General features: G+C 42.0%; 2 protein-coding genes across 3 annotated transcripts in view; both read left to right on the forward strand.

The window, feature by feature from the left end:
* Positions 1 to 18,201, forward strand: part of CUTC (cutC copper transporter) — a 304,182-nt gene that overhangs the window by 219,556 nt on the left and 66,425 nt on the right. The window lies entirely within an intron of this gene.
* ENTPD7 (ectonucleoside triphosphate diphosphohydrolase 7) overlaps positions 9,718 to 18,201 on the forward strand; it is a 39,278-nt gene continuing 30,794 nt past the window's right edge. The window contains exons 1-2 of the mRNA XM_069067172.1: positions 9,718 to 10,119; positions 11,542 to 11,724. Of these exons, the coding sequence (XP_068923273.1) occupies positions 10,112 to 10,119; positions 11,542 to 11,724 (191 nt within the window). The 5' untranslated portion in view covers positions 9,718 to 10,111. The remainder of the gene's footprint in view (positions 10,120 to 11,541; positions 11,725 to 18,201) is intronic.

Here is an 18,201-nt window from a genome sequence, read left to right on the forward strand (position 1 = left end):
CCCCGCCCCTGGACCTTGGGGAGCCTCCGGGCTCACGGCTGCAGACGCACCCGGTGTTAAATCCAGGCGGCGTCCGCACCCATAGCTCCAGTTCACGGCCGGGTGGGCCTGTGAGCCGCCACCCTAGAGATCTCGTTTCCCCAGTGATTTCAATGCCTGCCGTGGGCCGGGCGATGGGGATACAGACACAAAAATGAGCCCTGCCCTCGAGGGGCTTACGGTCTGGCGGGCTGTCGTGGGCCTGGAACGCGCCCTCTTCCCTGCCTCAGCTCAGGGCCTGCCTTCGGCCAGAGGCCTTTTCGGATGCCCATTTGTGCCAGGGCCTTGAGATGATCATCCATTAACGCTACATTTACCTCGCAGGGACGGCCTTATTCGCATGCTGTCTCTCTTAGATGGTGAGCTCCTAGAGCTGGGGGGGGGGGGGGGGCACGTGTATTGTTTAGGAGTGACTGACTCTGGGTTGGCCCCATTTGGGGTGTTCTTAACCAGGGTAGTGGAATGGTTTGCCATATCCTTCTCCAGCGAATTAAGTGACTTGCCCAGGGTCACACATCTAGTGAGTGTCTAAAGCAGGATTTGAATTCAGAGCTCACAGAGCTACCTAGTTTTCTAGTGTTTAATAAGTGTTTGGTAAGGATGTCAAATGCAAAATCAGCAAGCTAATTTCAGCAGATTGGATTAGCACCTGGATCACTAGGAGGTGCCACTTGGGCAGATCTTTGAAGAAAGCTAGGGATTCAGTGAGGTAGAAAGTGAGGAGTGCCTGTGAGGCATGGATGACAGTATTATTCAAGACAGTAGATTTAAGACAAGCATTCTCAGTTTTACCTTCCACTGGAAAGTGCTGAGTTACCAAATTCTATATCCATGCAAAGGCATGAAAACAGAATGCAGCAGGTATTTAAGCAAAAGGCTGTACAAATATCGACCGTTATTTGCCCAGTGGCAGTGGTCTGTGTCCACCAGCCCTTCCCTAAAGGACACATTGGTCTTCACGATGTGCTTCTTAGTGAATTGTAGCCTTAGTCACTGCACCCTCTGCTGTCCAGAGAACAGCATAAATGGACAGTTTTCATCTGTGTTGGGAAAATATGTAACTGCTCGTAGAACTTGCTTGTTCAGGATTGGTGCAGGAAGGAGGATGGATGTTCAGAAAAGAGGAAGGAAAGACTGGGTGGAATAATCAGAAGGCAGAGGGGTAGAAGATTGGGCCTTTGTCTCTGGAACTTAGTGTAGTATTCCTAAAAGTCAGGAATCTGTAGGGGTGGGATAGGAACTTGACCTCTGATTTTCTTGGTATAGGGAACTCACAGGTAAAGCATCAGAAGACATGTCTGGCCTGTGCTTCCTTAAAATGAAGGTTCTGGAAGGAACCAGCGAATCAGAGAGGGGACACAAAGAGGACACTTAGGCTACTAGACATACAGAGGTTCTCTCTTCATCAGGTCTGCTTTTTAATTTTCTTCTAACATGAGCAAGCATATATCCATCCTATCTGCCCCTCTCTGTATCCCCTTCCCTTTTGTTAATAAAGGGAAAAAAGGGAGGAATGATAAGGATGGTCTGTAGGAGGACCTAACAACACCACCAAATGTAGTTAAGGGGGGGGTGCCCTCCTCTTAGGAGTGATCTTGGTCAGTGACAATTTATTAACTTCAGTGGGTCAAGTTGGCACATAACTATTTTGAAATCAGTGTTGATTTGGTACATTATGGGGATTTATTGAGCAAGAAGAGACCATCCTTACTTAAACCCCTCTCTTGCTAACATTGAATCAAGTGCTTCAAATGTTTAAGTTATTGTGTTAGACGTTGGGGAAGATGAATAAGGCTGTCTTTTATAGTTTAGTAGGAGAGATAAGACATGTAGACAAATTAACTGTGAGGCATAATGGTGAATTGCAGTAAAAGGTACTGACTGCTGTGAGAGTTCAGAGAAGGGCTAGATAACTACTGGTTAAGATCATTACTCATTGACAGCTACTGAACCTGTGATTTCATTGGTCAGAAAACACCTGGTGAAAAAACTCTATGCCAATGCAAATTGGCCCCTTCTCCAGTTCTCTGCACCAGTGTAGACTGGTCCCTTATAGTCTTAGCTGTCTGGAGCATTGAGAGGGTAACTAACTTGTGTAGATTCACACAGCCAGCATGTCAGTCAGTCCTTGAACTCAGGGCCTCCGAGCTTTGAGACTGGCTCTCTTTCCACTTGCTATGCTGCCTCTGAATGTTCGGTCTTTTTTTTAATAAGTCAGGATCATTGGATCATAGGATTTAGTTAGAAGGGACCTTTGATGTTACTGGGTCCTCATCATTTTACAGATGGAGCAAGAATGGCCAGAAAAATGTTAGCGATGTGACTAAGGTCACAAACGTCCTAAGCAGCAAAGCTGAGGTTTTGCCCCAGGCCTTTGGACTCCAGATCCAATGCTCTTTCCACTCCTTTTGTGCCTCCCTTTCAGTCCTATTCTGCTAAGAAAACAATGAGTACCTATTATGTTCATTACATCTTGACTCCTCATGGTGGTGTGCCATCTGCCTCCCATGCTCGGAATGTACTGCCTCCTACCCAGCTCCTCTCGGAATCCTTTGTTTCCTTCAAACTTAGTTCAGATGCTTTGTTCTGTGTGAGGCCTTTCCTGCTCTTTCCACAGGTGCCTTCTCCCCCAAATTGCCTTGTATTAATTTTGTATATAACTATATATGTACATATCCCCACAACAGAATGTAAGTTCCTTGTTTTACACTTTTGTCTTTGTATCCCTGGCATCTAGCACAGTGCCTGATACAGTACACAACTAGTAAATGCTTGCTTGATTAATAGACCACCTCCCATGGGAACCAGGGCCAGTCCAGAACCATTTGATTAATACTTGTCTTCACAAGACAGCCAGAACCTTACAAGCAAGGACTTTTCCTATGGGACCTGAACTGTCATCCCTCCTAGATAGTGGTGGCAAGAGTATGACTGTCTTAACTAATACAGTATCTTCTACCCCTTCTCCCAACATCTGGCTCCCTCCAATGCATTCTTTAGCAGCTAGGGCTGGAAGTAAGACCCAGCATTTTGTGGGTGAAACCTGGCTAGCATGGAAGTAAATTGATTCACCACCCCTACATGATGAAAGATGACTGAAGTAAAGAGACTTTCCCCAAACCCTATTGGAAAATCCATCTCTTAGTTGTCAAGCTCCCTAGGGGAGCTGGCTTTGGTATAGGTTCAAAGCCACACATGTAGCAGGTAGAAGCACTGAATAAGTCAAGAAAACAGATAACAGTGAGATTATCTTTCACCAGTAAAAAGAACCATAACGAATAGATCTTAAAAACAATCTAATCTAACCTCCTACACAGTGATGAGTCCTATCTGTGACATCCATGGCATGATTATCCAGCCTCTATTTGGACTCAGCTAGTGATGTGTCAAGGCTACTTAGGAATTTTTGGATAGCCCAAATTGTTAAATTCTTAATGTGGAGCTACCTTTCCCAGTAACTAACAGCTTTTGTTACCAGCTCTGCCTTCAGAAAGCAACACATCTCTTTTTTCTCCCACATGAAAAACCCTTCAAACACTTGAAAGGTAGTCACTATTTGTCCTCCATAAATATATTCTGTGGGTTAAACTTCCCAGAGGTACTGCCAAGTCAGATCTTTTCCATCCCATATGTGTGGAATTAGGTTGTCTTAAATCTAGATGTATTTCAACAAAGTTTGTCCAGTAATTGAAGATATACCTAATGTGTAGTCAAAATGTATGGCATATCATAATCATAATAAATGATCACAAAAGTTGACTTTTTATAAAATGTATAGAATGTGTTTAATTCAGCATCAATGCCTAAAGTTTAAAATTAGGTTTTTGTGTTCACAGTTAAATATCTTACATTTTTATCCCTCATTAGGGACATTAGCTACTCATATCTCCATGCCAGTCCTATCACACTGGTGCAATGCTTTGTGTGGACACAGATAGACTTTGGCCCTGCTGCAGCTCAGAACTCTCCAACTCAAGCTAACTACCAGCCTTAGCCTCCTCAGCATCAGAAACTGTAGCAGGGGCCCCATGTCTGACCTCAAGTCAATTTCAATAGGATGGGAGGCACTGGATGCCAAGGGCTTGGGGACTGGATGTGAGGAAGCAAGAGCTTAACTCGTTGTCTCCCAAGCCCTACATTTCATCTTCATCTTTTATCTTTCTCATTTCACCTGCCCGCCATCCCTGGGACACATGATTCTCTCACAGCTATCCCTCAGAATCTTTAGTTGGAAGCCTAGCCTAGTAGAGCAGTTAAATGGTGAGGTGTATAGAGTACTGGGTCTGGAGTCAGGAAAACTTGAGTTCAAATCCTGCCACAGACAATTCCTAGCACTGTGACCAGGGCAAGTCACTTAATCTATCTCTGTTCCCTCCTCTGTAAAATGGTGATATAATAGTACCAGGGTGGTTGTGAGGATCAAGTGAGATGATTGTTAAGCACTTGGCACAGTCCAGTGCTATAGAAATGTTAGCTATTATATTTTATCATTATTAGTCATCTTTGGTACTATCTCCTACACAGGTTTTCTTGATCCCAGAGTTTCTTAGTGCTTTCTCTCTCACCCTACCTTTTTTTTTACATATCCATGTAAATATGTAATCATATACTTCCAGAAGAATGTAAGCTCTGAGAACAGGAGTTATCATTTTTGTCTTTCCATCCCTTGTTCCTAGCACAGGATCTTGCTTTTAAAAGTAGATATTTAATAAATATTTGTTGGATGATACATCAAGTGTAAATTACAATTTCAGGATGTTCTTTCATGAAGGAAAGGAAATGAGACCATACTTTCATTGTATCTAAGATTTCATTAGCTTTGGGGGTAGTTATGTCACACTGTTGCTTCATATAATGAGACTTTGTAACTAAAACTGCCAGATCTTCTTTTTCTCCCCACATGACCTACTGTTAAACCAACTCTTCCCCATTCTACAATTATGCAATTGATTCAAAATACATATATACATATGTGTATGTGTGTGTAGGTGTAGGAATAGCCCCAGAATTTCATAGCTGTGGAAAGACCTCATTGAGGTCTTTGTAGTCCTCATTGTAGTCCAACCCATGTTCACAAAAGGATCTATGCAACCCCACAACCAATAACAGTAATCCAACCTTTGCTTGAAGCCTTCCAGTGAGGGAGAATTTACTATCCTCAAGGCAGTCCATTTCAGCGTTGCCATAGTTCTGTTAAGATCAGGCTTATGTACTGTGTGCCTCAAACATAACCTGGCACACAGTGGATACTCAAGCATGTGTTGATTTATTGAAGCCTAACTTGGCCTCTTTACAATTTGTACCCAGTGCTCCTAGTTCTTTCTTCGGGGGTCTGACATCTAATCCCTTGTCAAATTAACCTTAAAGTACTTGAAAGCAGGCATGAGTCAGCACACCTTCTCAACATATTCGCCTTTTCAGCAGTCTTAACTTCTGGTTAAACATCCCTGGGTCCTTCAACCTATTCTCATCTTTGATGGACTAATGTCCCTTTACCATGCCTCTTTACCATTCTGATTTTCCTCCTCTGGAACCTCTCTATCCTGTCATTGTCCTAAAGGACAATCCCAGGAATTGAACACAGTACTACAGATACAATCTGACCACAGGCAGAATACCATAGGACTATTATTTTCGCTGACTGATTTAGCAGTTACGGTTTGGTGGTTTTTTGTTTCTCTTCAAAAATTTTCAATACTCAAGGGTGTAGTTCATCTGAATCAGTTACTAAGTCCTTACACATATTGGATATTAATGCCCCATCAGTCTTTTTTTGATCTGCCTTTCAATCCAAAGGTCACTTTCCATGGCCAAGAAAACTAACAGTTAAGCTGCTCCACCTTTTTTCTGTTATCAGTGATGGTTGATCCACCCACCCTGAGCAGTGGTCCTACACCTGCTTTAACTTTTCCCCAAAGCAGCAAAAACCAAAAGCAAAATCCTTGTCAAGGCTCTTAGTTATGCTGGCTAACCTTGGTTGGTCCTGAGCTTTAGCACTCTAGTCTTAAAGGGTCAAGCCTGTAAATTTTTATATTTGCCCTCTAATGCTTGTTCTTGCTCCTACCTTTTGACCATAATTTTAAAAAATCTAGGTTGGTGAGTTCTCACATTTCAGAAAATGCCTCTCATAGAAATGGTTTCTTTTGTGTCTTCAGAATCTCATATTTGAGAGTTTCCTATTCTTCCTGGACTGACTTAACCTGTAGAATTTTAGCCCATGTAATACAACCTATATTTCCTTTGAACCCCTTCAAATCTGTTCTTCTCAAGTCTCTAATACATGTCAAGCCATTTCATCTCTATAATGGTATGGGCCCTTTCCTACCATGGCTCCCATCATTTCTGCACTTGACACCAGCTCTTACCTACTGATGAGAATCACAACCAGAATGTGATTTGGTCACATTTTGAAGGATTAATTTATTATTAAGGAAAGCCAAGAAGTTATTAGGTACCTTACTGTTGGCAGGGAAGGAGCACTAGCACATGTCTGGATAGCTGCATTCCCCTATTGCTACTAAAGCTTGCCTCTTTGTTTTTTTTTTTTTTATATCCCCAGTTCTTAGTACAGTTTTAGACACAGTAGATGCTTAATAAATGTTTGACTAACTTGTTTGTGTTTCATAAACTTCTCATTTATTTCACATTCCTGCTCAGGTAGTCTATAATTTTAACTGATAATAAAATATCTTAATCTCTACCCAAATGAATTCTACTTAGGCTTTCCTGCCTGGTTCCTGTATTTCCTCACAGGAGTACTCTTACTTTATAAATTTCTGTTTCTTTTTAATAAGGTATAGAGACACATACTGGTGTTGACATATATCCCCAATAAATTTCATCTTGTGCTTTGGCCCACCAGTTCTATCCCATCAAGATTCTTTTTCTGGGGGTGTCCAGGTAGCACAGCGAGTAAGAGCACTGGCTCCAGTGTTGAGAAGACCTGGAGATCGAATCCTGGGCTCAGACACTTAGCACCCACCCAGAGACACCTGGCCGTGTAACCTTGAGCAAGTTACTTAACCCCAATTGCTTAGGGGCTGCCAGGTGGCTCAGTGAGTAAGAGCACCGTCTCCAGTGTTGGGATGACCTGGATCAAATCCGGATTCAGATACTCAGCACCACACCCAGAAATAACTGGCCGTGTAACCTTGAGCAAGTTACTTAACCCGGATTGCTTTAAAAAAAAAAAAGATTCTTTTTCTGTCATCTAACATATTAACTATTGCCCTCTCAATCTGAGTGACAGCCCTGTAATAGGATCTCCAGGCACACATATACATTAATGGGAAGGAAGAGGCTTATTGTTTGTTTGTTTTTTCACAGAAACTTAAATACTTAAACTTTGGATTTTAAATATGGAGCCAAACAATCTTTGGGTCCAATTTAACAAGCATTTTTTGAAGGCCTATTTCAAGAAACTTATAGTCTCTTTGGGGAAATAGCACACATGAAATAAATAACACAAAATGGTATATGGCCAAGTGTTAATAGGAGGTGGAAGAAAGACAGCAATATGAGTTGGAATAGTTAGAGAAGATGATGAAAAAGGTGAGATGTTAGGCCTTGAATATTAATAAACATTGAATATTAATCCATAAACATCCTAGTAAGGGATAGCTAAAATAAAATTAGGCACTGTGCTAGGAGCTGGGGAGACAGAAAGAGGCAAAAGACAGTCCCTGCCCTCAAGGAGCTTGCAGTCCAATGGGAGAGACAACATGCAAACAAATATATATATATAAAGCAAGCTATGGATAGAATGGATGGATAGAAAATAAAGAGAGAAGGGAAGGTAGAAAAAGAAAAGGCAAACTAGGCTAAAGAGGTTTGATAAGCAAAACCTTGGAGGTGAAATGAAGATGGTGATGTGTTTGGGGAACAACGATGAGATTCAAATGGTTAGAGTGATGAGTTTATTCTAGACTAGGCCAGAGTGTGCAACCCCTCTGTGCTAAAACCTAGGTAGTTGCACTAATTTCAGTTCATTTGTCCTACTCAAGGCTTTCTCCTCTACATTGATTACAAAGGTGTATATATGACAAGAAATACTGTTCTATGACAAATCCTTTCACTTGTCTTTGGGTTTTTTGCATAGACTCCAGAAGCTGAGGAAGTGACAGGTTTGAACAGGTCTGGTGGTCATGAATCATGCTATGTATATATAGGATGATGTAACCACTATCCCTTCTTCCACCTCCATTTCCTGCTTTTCCTCCTCGATGAATTTACTTTTATCCTTTTTTATTGAGTTTTCTTTTTGCTTCCCTTTCTTTTTCTCTGTTTTCCTAACTTTCCTACTTAAGGTTGCTTTTCTTTCCCTCCTTATTGATTAAACTCCTAAAATATCCAACTCTCATGTGGTCTCTGTCACAAAGTACAGGAGCTATAAGTTTTAAGTTAACTTTCATGGTCCTACAAAAGCTCCTCTTTGCTGGTAGTACTTCCACTGCACTTTGTGGTTTTTTAGTTTTGTTTTACCTAACTCTGGTCCGCCCCCCGCCCCCCTCTCCCCCCGATAAAGTTGAAGATGGGAAATGAACACTACTTACTGCTAGAATGGTGATGATTTTGCCTAGGGATGGGGAGAGTCGGAAACATCCTGAGGAAATGGCAACTACATCCGTAGGTGTGTTTCCAGTAAAAGGTAGTTAATAATTAGTTTTGAAATCTGGATTTCCATAATGTGTTACAACATGTTTTATACAATATACAATGAAAAAAGACAATCTGGTTTATAGCATTTTCTGCTCATTAGCACAGCAGATGAAAAGAGAACCGTGGGTTCAATTTATTTTTTTTTTTTACCCTATTGAATGGATAAATCAAAACACAAACCTCTAACCTTTCAATAAATGCCTGAGGGATATACTGTCAGTCTGTAAAGTCCTCACCAGATGCGCAAAGAAAACTCATCACCTCTGGTTTTCAGAAAGACAAAGGAAGTTGTTATGGCAGGGTTTGGGGATTGGGCACATAAATAAGGCATTTGTTAATCCATTATAATTACAGGATTAAAGGGGGGGGGGGTATCCTTGATCATCTTTGTACGGAAAGTCACATTTTCTAACTTGTGGGTGGAAAGGAGTCCTATCCTGCCCATTAAACAGGACTTTAAAACATAAGGCATCGGACACTGGAGGTAAGAACACACAGCTTACACAGTCATTTCCAAGATGCTCCGAATCAGCGCGTCCTCTCCGGAGAGCCGGTGTCTAAGGGGTGGGAGGAAGGGCGTCCTGGGAGCCGGCTGGGAAGCTGCCCAGGGTTCTGGGCCCACGGCTCCCCGGCTGGAGGGAAAACCGCGGCCTGCACACCTCAGCTGCTGGGAATGGCGCTCGGGGACGGCCAGAGAGGCGGGCTGGGGTACGGGGGCGATTCGGGGTTGACCTACCAAGCCTGGGACTGCAGGTATCAGGAGCCGCGGGGCAATAACGGAAGCTAGGAGGCGGTGGTGCTCTTTAATCCTGGAGACACGCCCCCTGGTACCGCCCACCCGCTCAGGTTCTTTCATCTGCCCTCCGTGATTGGCCGCAGCTGCGCCTGGGGGCGGGCCGTAGAGGATAACTGCTCCCGTGGATTGGCTGCCTGCCGTTTACTCAGCGTTCTGTCCGGCGAGGGCCGGCCCTTTGGAGGGGAACCTTCCTCTTATTGGTTCCTGACCGTTTCCTTGGGGACGTGGCGCCGCGGCCGGCCCGGGCCCTCCTTCCGGCCAAGAGTCCGAAAGAAGCGGTTCCGTCAGGGCTGCGGGAGAGCTCGTACCCCCTCAGTCGGCGTTTGGGCTGCTGCGCTGGAAGCCCCCGGGACCTGTGACGGCCTCCGGGAGAGCGAGCCCCGGCGCCGAAGGCGGAGACAGGCAGCGGGGAAGGGTCACGAGCGGGCCCGGGGAGGCTGCCCCGAGGAGCGGGAGTAGGGGCTGCCGGAGCCGGGCCGGGCCGGCGGGGCTCTGAGGCCCAGGCCCCTTCCAGGCTGGCGCAGACGGAGATGTCCGGGACGAGGAAGCCTCCTTGTCAGGGGAAAAGGAAAAGGAGGTGACAGGGGCTGAGCCCCCCGCCTCGCCCCGAGGGAGCCCATGGCCAGGTGTGTGTGTGGGGGGGAGGCGTTGATCGGGATTATTTTGTGTGCTTGTGTCTGGGGGTGTGCATGTGTATGAGATGGTGAGCTCGAGAGTGTGTGTGTGTGTGTGTGTGTGTGTGTGTGTGTGTGTGATCACCTCGGACCCCCACCCCCGGGCAGGCCACGCTCCTTACCCCGGCATTCAAGGCCCTTCCACGGTCAACCCCAGCTTTCAGCTTCGGTTCGGAGCCCTTCTGGACTCTCCCTGCCGGCCTGCGCTGCTCGCCCCGCCAACGCTTGCCCATCTCCGACCCCATCCCGCGGAGATCACGCCCACCCCCCCGCAGGACCTCCGCGCCTCCCCCCCTCCCCCCACCAGCGCCCTTTGGGGCCGAGCTCTCTCTTTGTGCTCTTCTCACCCCCGGCGTCGGACGGGTGCCCTTTAAACGGGTGTATGTAAGAAATCCCCTCACTGGACCGTCTGTGCTTCCTGCTTATGATGGAGGTTTGGGGTGACTACAGGCAGGCAGCCCATCATGCCGTGTTTGTTACTCAGTCATCCCAGAATGTATCGAATGCCCGGAGACTCCAGGTCACAGGGTGTAGTACGGTGCCTAGTGAAGAAACCCCCTTTACCAAATGCAGATGGGCACCTACTCTTGCGAATTTGTGGTTTAGAGAGTTGCCTGGGGTCCTCAGATGGTTAAGTGACTTGCCCAGGGTCTCTCAGCCAGTATATGTGCTAGGCCTTATTTGAAACCAAGTCATCCTGACGGTCCAGGCTGTCTGTCCACCGTGGTGCACTGCCTCTCCCATTCTTATGGGCAGGACAATTGTAATTGCAGTACTTTGCCCAACTGTGATTCTTGCTCTGTAAAGCAGATAGACTTAATATTTCAACATTTGGTGTTAACTAGAGCTTTGCAAACCTTAAAATGCTATGCAAATGTTAGTTGTCCTCATCACTGTCTTTATTATTTACCAAACTGAATTCTGTCTGGAAAAATTGTCTTTAGGGTCCTCAGCCCTATTCTGTTGAATCAGGACAGAACGCTAATCAGAGAATTAATTAAGAACCTTTTTCAAGACTTTCACGGGAGTGGGGGGAAGAAGACTTTCTTGCTTTTCTAGCAGCTTGGTAGAAATATTTAATTGCTATGACTCTATAATTTCACTTTTTGAGGTTATCCAGGGAGACTAATGATCTATTTAATATCACAGTTTTGATTTCTTAAATTTCATCCCTCAAACTGCATTCAAAGTGTACCAGGTGGTCCACACAGACTTTGCAGTGCCAGTACAGTACATTTAGACCCTGTTAGATGTCTGCTTGTTGATCTCGTAGCAAGGACTTTGATCATGCTGTAGTGTGTTAGCATTTTCCATTGTCATCAGTGAATTACAAGATTTTATTTTTAGCTTTACTAATGACTTATTTTATTTCAGGATTAGTTTTTCATATCTCTGCCCGGCCTCCTGGTCTTTTACTGTGCCTACAGTGAGTCCATTTGCACGTCAGCGGGTAGCCTTTCTGGGACTTTTCCTCATATCCTGTCTCCTTCTACTTATGGTTGTAGTGGACTTTCGACACTGGGGCTCTACCTCACCTCAAGATAAACAGTATGAAAGGTGAGTCAACTTCAGTATATCAATGTAAGCTTTGTCACTGAGGTTAATATTTTAAGATCAAATGACTTGATAAACCATTTAACTTAGCCCTATGGCCTTTTCTAGGGATGCTTTAAAAAAAAGTAAAATTGGGGGCAGCTAGGTGGCACAGTGAATAGAGCACCAGCCCTGGAGTCAGGAGGACCTGAGTTCAAATTCAGCCTCAGAAGCTTAACACAAAACTAGCCTTGTGACCTTGGACAAGTCACTTAACCCCAATTGCTCAACCTTCCCCCTCCAAAAAAAAGGCAAAAAAAAAGTAAAATTTCATGCAATTTATCATGAAATATTTTAACTTTTTTAATTTTAAATTTAAATTATTTTTTAAATTAAATTTAAATTATCATGAAATATTTTAACATTTTAACAAATGTTAAAACTTATTTTCTCAGGTTAGGGGCTGAAACTCAAAATTGTTTATACCATTTTAACCCCATGGAAAAAGGTCAGGAATGATCAAAATTAACTTTTTTTTTTTTAAACAAAGAGTGCATTCATTTATTATGTGCTATGATTTTATTCTCTATCACCTTGAGGGTTCAGTCAGGTAGTATAGTGAGTGGATAGATCCTGGATTTGAAGTCAGGAAGGCCTGAGTTTGAGTCCTTCCTCAGATGGCTTTCTAGGTATATAATGCTGAACATGTCAGTCTCAGCCTTAGTTTACTGACTTGAAAAATGGAGATAATAATGGATTGTTAAATACTTTACAACTTTGAAATGCTATATACTTTATTGGAGTGATTCATTTTAATATGTTTTATGGTTTCTGATGTAGCTAGCAGTAAAATTATTCTTTGGCATGTTTAGATGTTCTAAAAATGTTCTTTTTTTAGATGTTCTTCAAAACACCTTTTTTTTTTTCTATCAAGGAACACTTTTGAGGAAATTTCATTTAGATAACCAGGCTCTGTATTTCTTTGTTAAATTACTTGTCTTGCACAAATGTTCTTTTTATTCACCAAAGTAAAAGAAATTATATTTTAGCCTTATTTTTTATTGATACTATCTTTTGTTTTTATAATACTTTCATTTTTAAATATATACCTCCCTTTCCCCTAACCATTTAGCCATCCTTTGTTACAGATTTTATTTTACTTTATTTTTTTTGGAGGGGGGAGGGCAGGGCAATTGGGGTTAAATGACTTGCCCAAGGTCATATGGCTAGCTTTTGTGTCAAGTGTCTGAGACTGTATTTGAACTCTGGTCCTCCTGACTCCAGGGCCGGTGCTCTATTCACTTTGCCACCTAAGCCTCCCCAGTAACAGATTTTAAAAAGAGACAAAAAGCAGTTCAACAAACCAGCACATCAGCCATGTCTGACAGTATATGCAGTATTCCACACCCATAGCCCTTTACTTTTAACTTTTCTCACTTTTTCTCTGGGGCCAAGTGTGTTCATTATAATTAGAAAATGTTCTGGTTTTGTTCTTTATTGCGTACTGCTTCTGAGAGTGATACAGAGCAAGTTCTAAGACAGAAGTCAGAATATCTGGATTCTAGTCCTTGCCTCTATTACTTTTAACTTGATTTTTTACTTTGGGCAAGTTGCTTAAACTCTTTGGCCTCAATTTCCTTATCTGTAAAACATGAAGGTTTGGCATTAATCCAATGCTAAAGTTTTAAACTGTCACCTTTTACCGTGTTTCCCCGATAATAAGACCTATCCCGAAAATAAGCCCTCCCCTTACTGTGTAAGATTCCTCTAAAATAAGCCCTCCCCCGAAAATAAGCCCTATTGAGATTGCTACTGTAGTGAAGGTGATCCCCTGCACTACATGCTACATTACGGTACCCTCTGTATGCACCATTACCCCCCCCCCCCATGAAACACACGCCGTGCTCCGAGCTGCATCCAATCAGAGCTGCAGCAGTGAGCGTGTCATCCTGTTCTTTATTGAATTCATTATTGAATAAAGGTACATTTTTTTGTTCACATTTACCTGTTTATTAAAATTGCTGTCAATGTTCATTAAAATAAGCCCTCCCCTGAAAATAAGCCCTCTGGTGTTTTTCTGTCCAAAAAAATAATAAGACAGTGTCTTATTATCGGGGAAACACGGTATGATTCTATGAAATATCCTCAAGTATTACCTCTTGTACAACCAGCTGCCATATGAAGTTTTCCTATTACCAGTCCTGCACTAGCCCTAAAACCAGTAGAAGCTGCTCTTTTAAACTTCTCTTAACATTTCTGAAATATTGTACTTACTTTTCTCTTTCTGAAGCCTTACCTTCATGAATTTGTCATCAGCTTCTTGTTTATCTTCTTGAAATATTGAACTTTGAAGAGAAGGGCTTGACTTTATAACAGGATGATCAGTCTGATTTGTGTTATGTTTATACACACTATTATGAGAAGCTTATATTCAGAGTTTAAGAATAATTTTAATACTTAAACCATAATTAAATTATTTATCTCTGATTCCCATTGAATTGATTAGTTTTATTTAACTTTGCTAAGTTTGTGAAGGTTTATGGAGACCTCATAATTTTGGACCTCTACTAAAATTATAGAATTATAGAATATTAGAACTGAAAGTGATGCTAGAAATTGTCTTGTCCAAACCCTTCGCTTTATAGAGGAGGCAACAGATATGAAAAAGTAAAGTGTCCTGCCTAAAATCATACATCTGTTTGTGGCAAACGAATGAAAACCCATGTTTTCTGTTCTACCCAAGCTAAGGAGATTTCTTGCCTTAGTCTGTGGTTTACTGAGAATTCAAAAATTTTATTAAAAAAAACTTAAACACATACTATCTCAAACATATGGTAGCACCTCACTTATTTGGTGGTTACTTATTGGGCATCCTCACTTTTCTCACAGTGGAAAGGTAGTGTGGAATACTAAAAAGAAGACCAGGCTTAGATGTGAGAGTATGGTGTCTGAATCCTACTGATGATGGACTAACTCTGGGACCAGTTTCAAGTCACTTACCTTCTGCAAAATGAGGATAATTTGTATTTCATGTATGGGAGGTTTGCTGTCAAAGTACCTTTAAATTATGTAAAGACAAGAGATACCCCCCAATATTCTTTTTTATAAAAGAAAATTTATTTGTAAACCTTCAAGTACCACATGACTGTGCATTTTTATTGTCTGTCATCAATAATAATAATAACAAGCATTCCTTCCACAAAAATTGTACTCAGATGCTTCATTGTGGTATGAAGGTGACTGGATTCCAAAGGCTATGCCAGCAGAGTGAAAAGTCTGACAGGTTCTACTAAGCTGGAAAAGCTTTGTGGCAGACCAGTGGTGATTGTTTGAGGTCCAGCCTAGCTAAGTATGGAGATACTTAACACCATTTAGGTTGCCCACAGCACATTTTTTCTTTTTTATTGTTAAAAACAAAAATTTCTAACGTACCCTTTACAGTAGCCTCATTTTTTTTTTATTGGAGGAGAAAATTTCTGTCTAGTTTGAAGCACTGCTTTTTTTTTTATTATGAGGCTACTGGTCATTTAACTACACAGAGATCTTTTATTAAGCACTTCCTATGTGATGGACACTGTGCTAAGTCCTGGGAGTACAAGTACAAACCCGCTGAATAGTCATTGCCTTCTAGGAGTTTACAGGACTCATTTGGGAGGGACTTGGTTGGGGGAGTGAGGAAGGTGGCAGGTGAGGAGTCTAGAAAGTGAGGCCAGGTGTGAGTATCAATTGGAAAATGTCAGTGCTAGGCTAAGTAGGTAGTGAGAGCAGATGCTAGTACCATGGATTCCCTTCTTTAGAATGCAGCAGGGAAAGAAGCATTCCTTTGACTAAGAAACAGGGTTGAATTTCAAGAGTGAAATGGAAATGAGAGATTCTTGTGAACCTTTGGCTTCACCATTATACCAGCCACCCATGTTTAAAACTTGAGGTGCTCTTTGATGCCTTCTCCTCCACCTTTTATATCCGGGGATTTGAGAGGTTCTTTAAATTCTACTTTTTTGGTGCCTCATAGCCACCCTCTCCTTTTATATTCCTGCTGGTAGCACTCTAATGTAAGTCTTAATTATCTACCTAGACTGTTGCAATAGTTTCTAAAGAACTCTCCCTACCTCCAGTTTCTTTCCCTGATCCAGTTTTGCCTAGATGTTGTCTAAGATATACTTCAGTAAGACTGCTTCGGTGGCTTCCATCTTTCCTAGTCAAGAGAGTCTCAGTTCCTTAACTTGATATCCAAGTTAGCTTTCCAGAGCAGTAGCCTACCATTGCTGCCTATCATTCCTTATTCAAAACAAAATTAGACCATTCATTGTCCCATGAACATACCTTGTCTTTTCACACCTCCTTTCTCCACTTTTGAAGTGCTCCCTGGTTTCTCTTTCTTCTATCTCCAACTCTCAACATCCCATCTGTCCTCTTTCATGAAGACTTCCTTGCTTCCCCTAGTTAGAAAAGACCTTTACTTCCTTGAATCTCGCATAGGCTTTGTTTATTCTATTATGAATTTAATATACTCTATTTTGTACTGTAGTTATTTGTACATAATCAGTCTCTTATCTACCTACTACAGAGGACAGGGACTAGTATCTTATTTGTTTTTGTATTGCCCTTAAACTTAAGATTTCTTTTAGTGCTTTATACTTAATAGGAACTTCATATATTAATGTGAGCTGTTATTAGTAAACTTTTATTGAATTGAATTGAAAACCCAGGGACCCTAAGCTATAAGGAGCTTCTGGTTGGCAGAAGAATCTACCCTATCCCCTCGTAGCTAATTGAATTTTACCTAGTGGCAAATAAAGACAGTTTTCTCAGATGATAAACTAAGTCTTATTGGAGGTAACCTCTAATCTTCAAAGGCGCTTTTCTGGGTGCATATTAAAGTTCTAAGTCATACAGAACCAGTGAAGGTGAGAGTTAAAAGGGACCATAGAGATTGTCTAGGGCAGGCCTCTTGTTTGAGACAAAGTGATTGGCCCATGGTCACATGACCAAGGATCACCTGGACTTGAAGCCAGGTGTTCTGAATCCCAAGTCCTGATTTCTTTCCATTCATCAAAGCTTCATTTTTATTTATTTATTTACATGTATAAAGCACTTTATGTAAATTATTTCACTTGATCTCTACTGCAGCTCTGCGAGATAGATGGTCCTGTAAGTGAGTCATTTTGCTATAGTGGATTCAGAAAAACCTAGGTTCAAATCCTGTTTCTGATGCTTCCCAACTTTGTAATCATGGACAAGTCCCTGAGCTTTTGTTTCCTCCTCTTTAAACTGGGAATGAGAATGTTTGCAGTCCCCACCGCATAGGGTTGTTTTGAGACTCATATGAGGCAGTCTTTTCGAATGCTTTGTAAACTCTAAAGCACAACATAAACGCCAGCTTTTATTTGGTTATTTTCTCCTTTAGACAAATGGAGAAACTGAACCTTAGGGAGCTTAAGTGACTACCGACTACCTTTCGAAGGTTACACCATACTTTGAGCTATGATGTGATTAGCCCTAGGTATGGAGAAGCTGAGCTCTACTGAGAGTGACAGTTCAGTCTCACCAAGGGGCAAACAGGAAGGAGCTGGTTGCCACATGTTGACAAGTTGCCACTGTAATTGAGTTTTATACTATCATTGACTTCTGTTTGAGCCCCCAAAGGGGGTATAATTGGTGTTGATTTTATATACTGGGTAATGGCTTAGTTTAATCTTGTTATATTTTCAGGATAATGGCACTAAAAAGCCATTGTCTTCCAATTCTGTGTATGCTGATGTATGAGTGGGCAACTTTTCACTGACTCAGCTGAACAGAGAGAAATTGTGCTTTTCAAACAATAGCAATCAATGTCTTTTAAGGAAAGTCCCAGATTACCTCTCTTTGGGGAATTGAGGAATCCTAGAGCTTTGGTACATTTTTCCTTCTAGGATCTCATTTCACTTTGGAAATTGGCTTATTGCAGTATCAGCAAAAGTATTTAGTGCTGATAATTAGCACTGCTGCCTGCGGCACAAAACCATGAGTGATAAAGTCTATTCTGTGTTTGGGAAGCAACACAAAAAAAGAGTAGGACTTCCTCTTAAGTGTAGAGAAGCCCAGCTACATTGTAAAGATTCAGGGATCAGCGATGCTATTGTCACTATGCTGGTTTTTTGGTGTTCTCTGAATGCTTGTTTGTATGTAATGCAGAAAGTCAGAACTTTGACGGTTCAATCTGATGATCGCTGATGCTGGTAGTACTTGGGTATGAGTGTCAACGAAAGAGTTTCTGTTTTACTTCCTTGCATTCCAGCTATAGTTCAGATTTTTGGCTAAAGTACAATTAGAAGAATAGGAAAAAATTGGTAAGCTAGGTTGGCATCAAATGAGAACATTCAGTTGCTTGTTTAGCTAAGATCTACCAAAGACAACCTGAAGCGAATAAGGCAAGTTAAGGAAACCTTCCTTGAGTGAGTCAGACTTTGGGTAGTGTAATAAGAATGTAAATTTTGAAGATCTTCCCTGCCCCTAGGCTAA

Source organism: Petaurus breviceps, unplaced genomic scaffold, assembly GCF_028583685.1.
Source record: "Petaurus breviceps papuanus isolate PSGF00001 unplaced genomic scaffold, PetGlider_PUasm1.0 90740, whole genome shotgun sequence".
NCBI classification, from domain to species: Eukaryota; Metazoa; Chordata; class Mammalia; order Diprotodontia; family Petauridae; genus Petaurus; species Petaurus breviceps.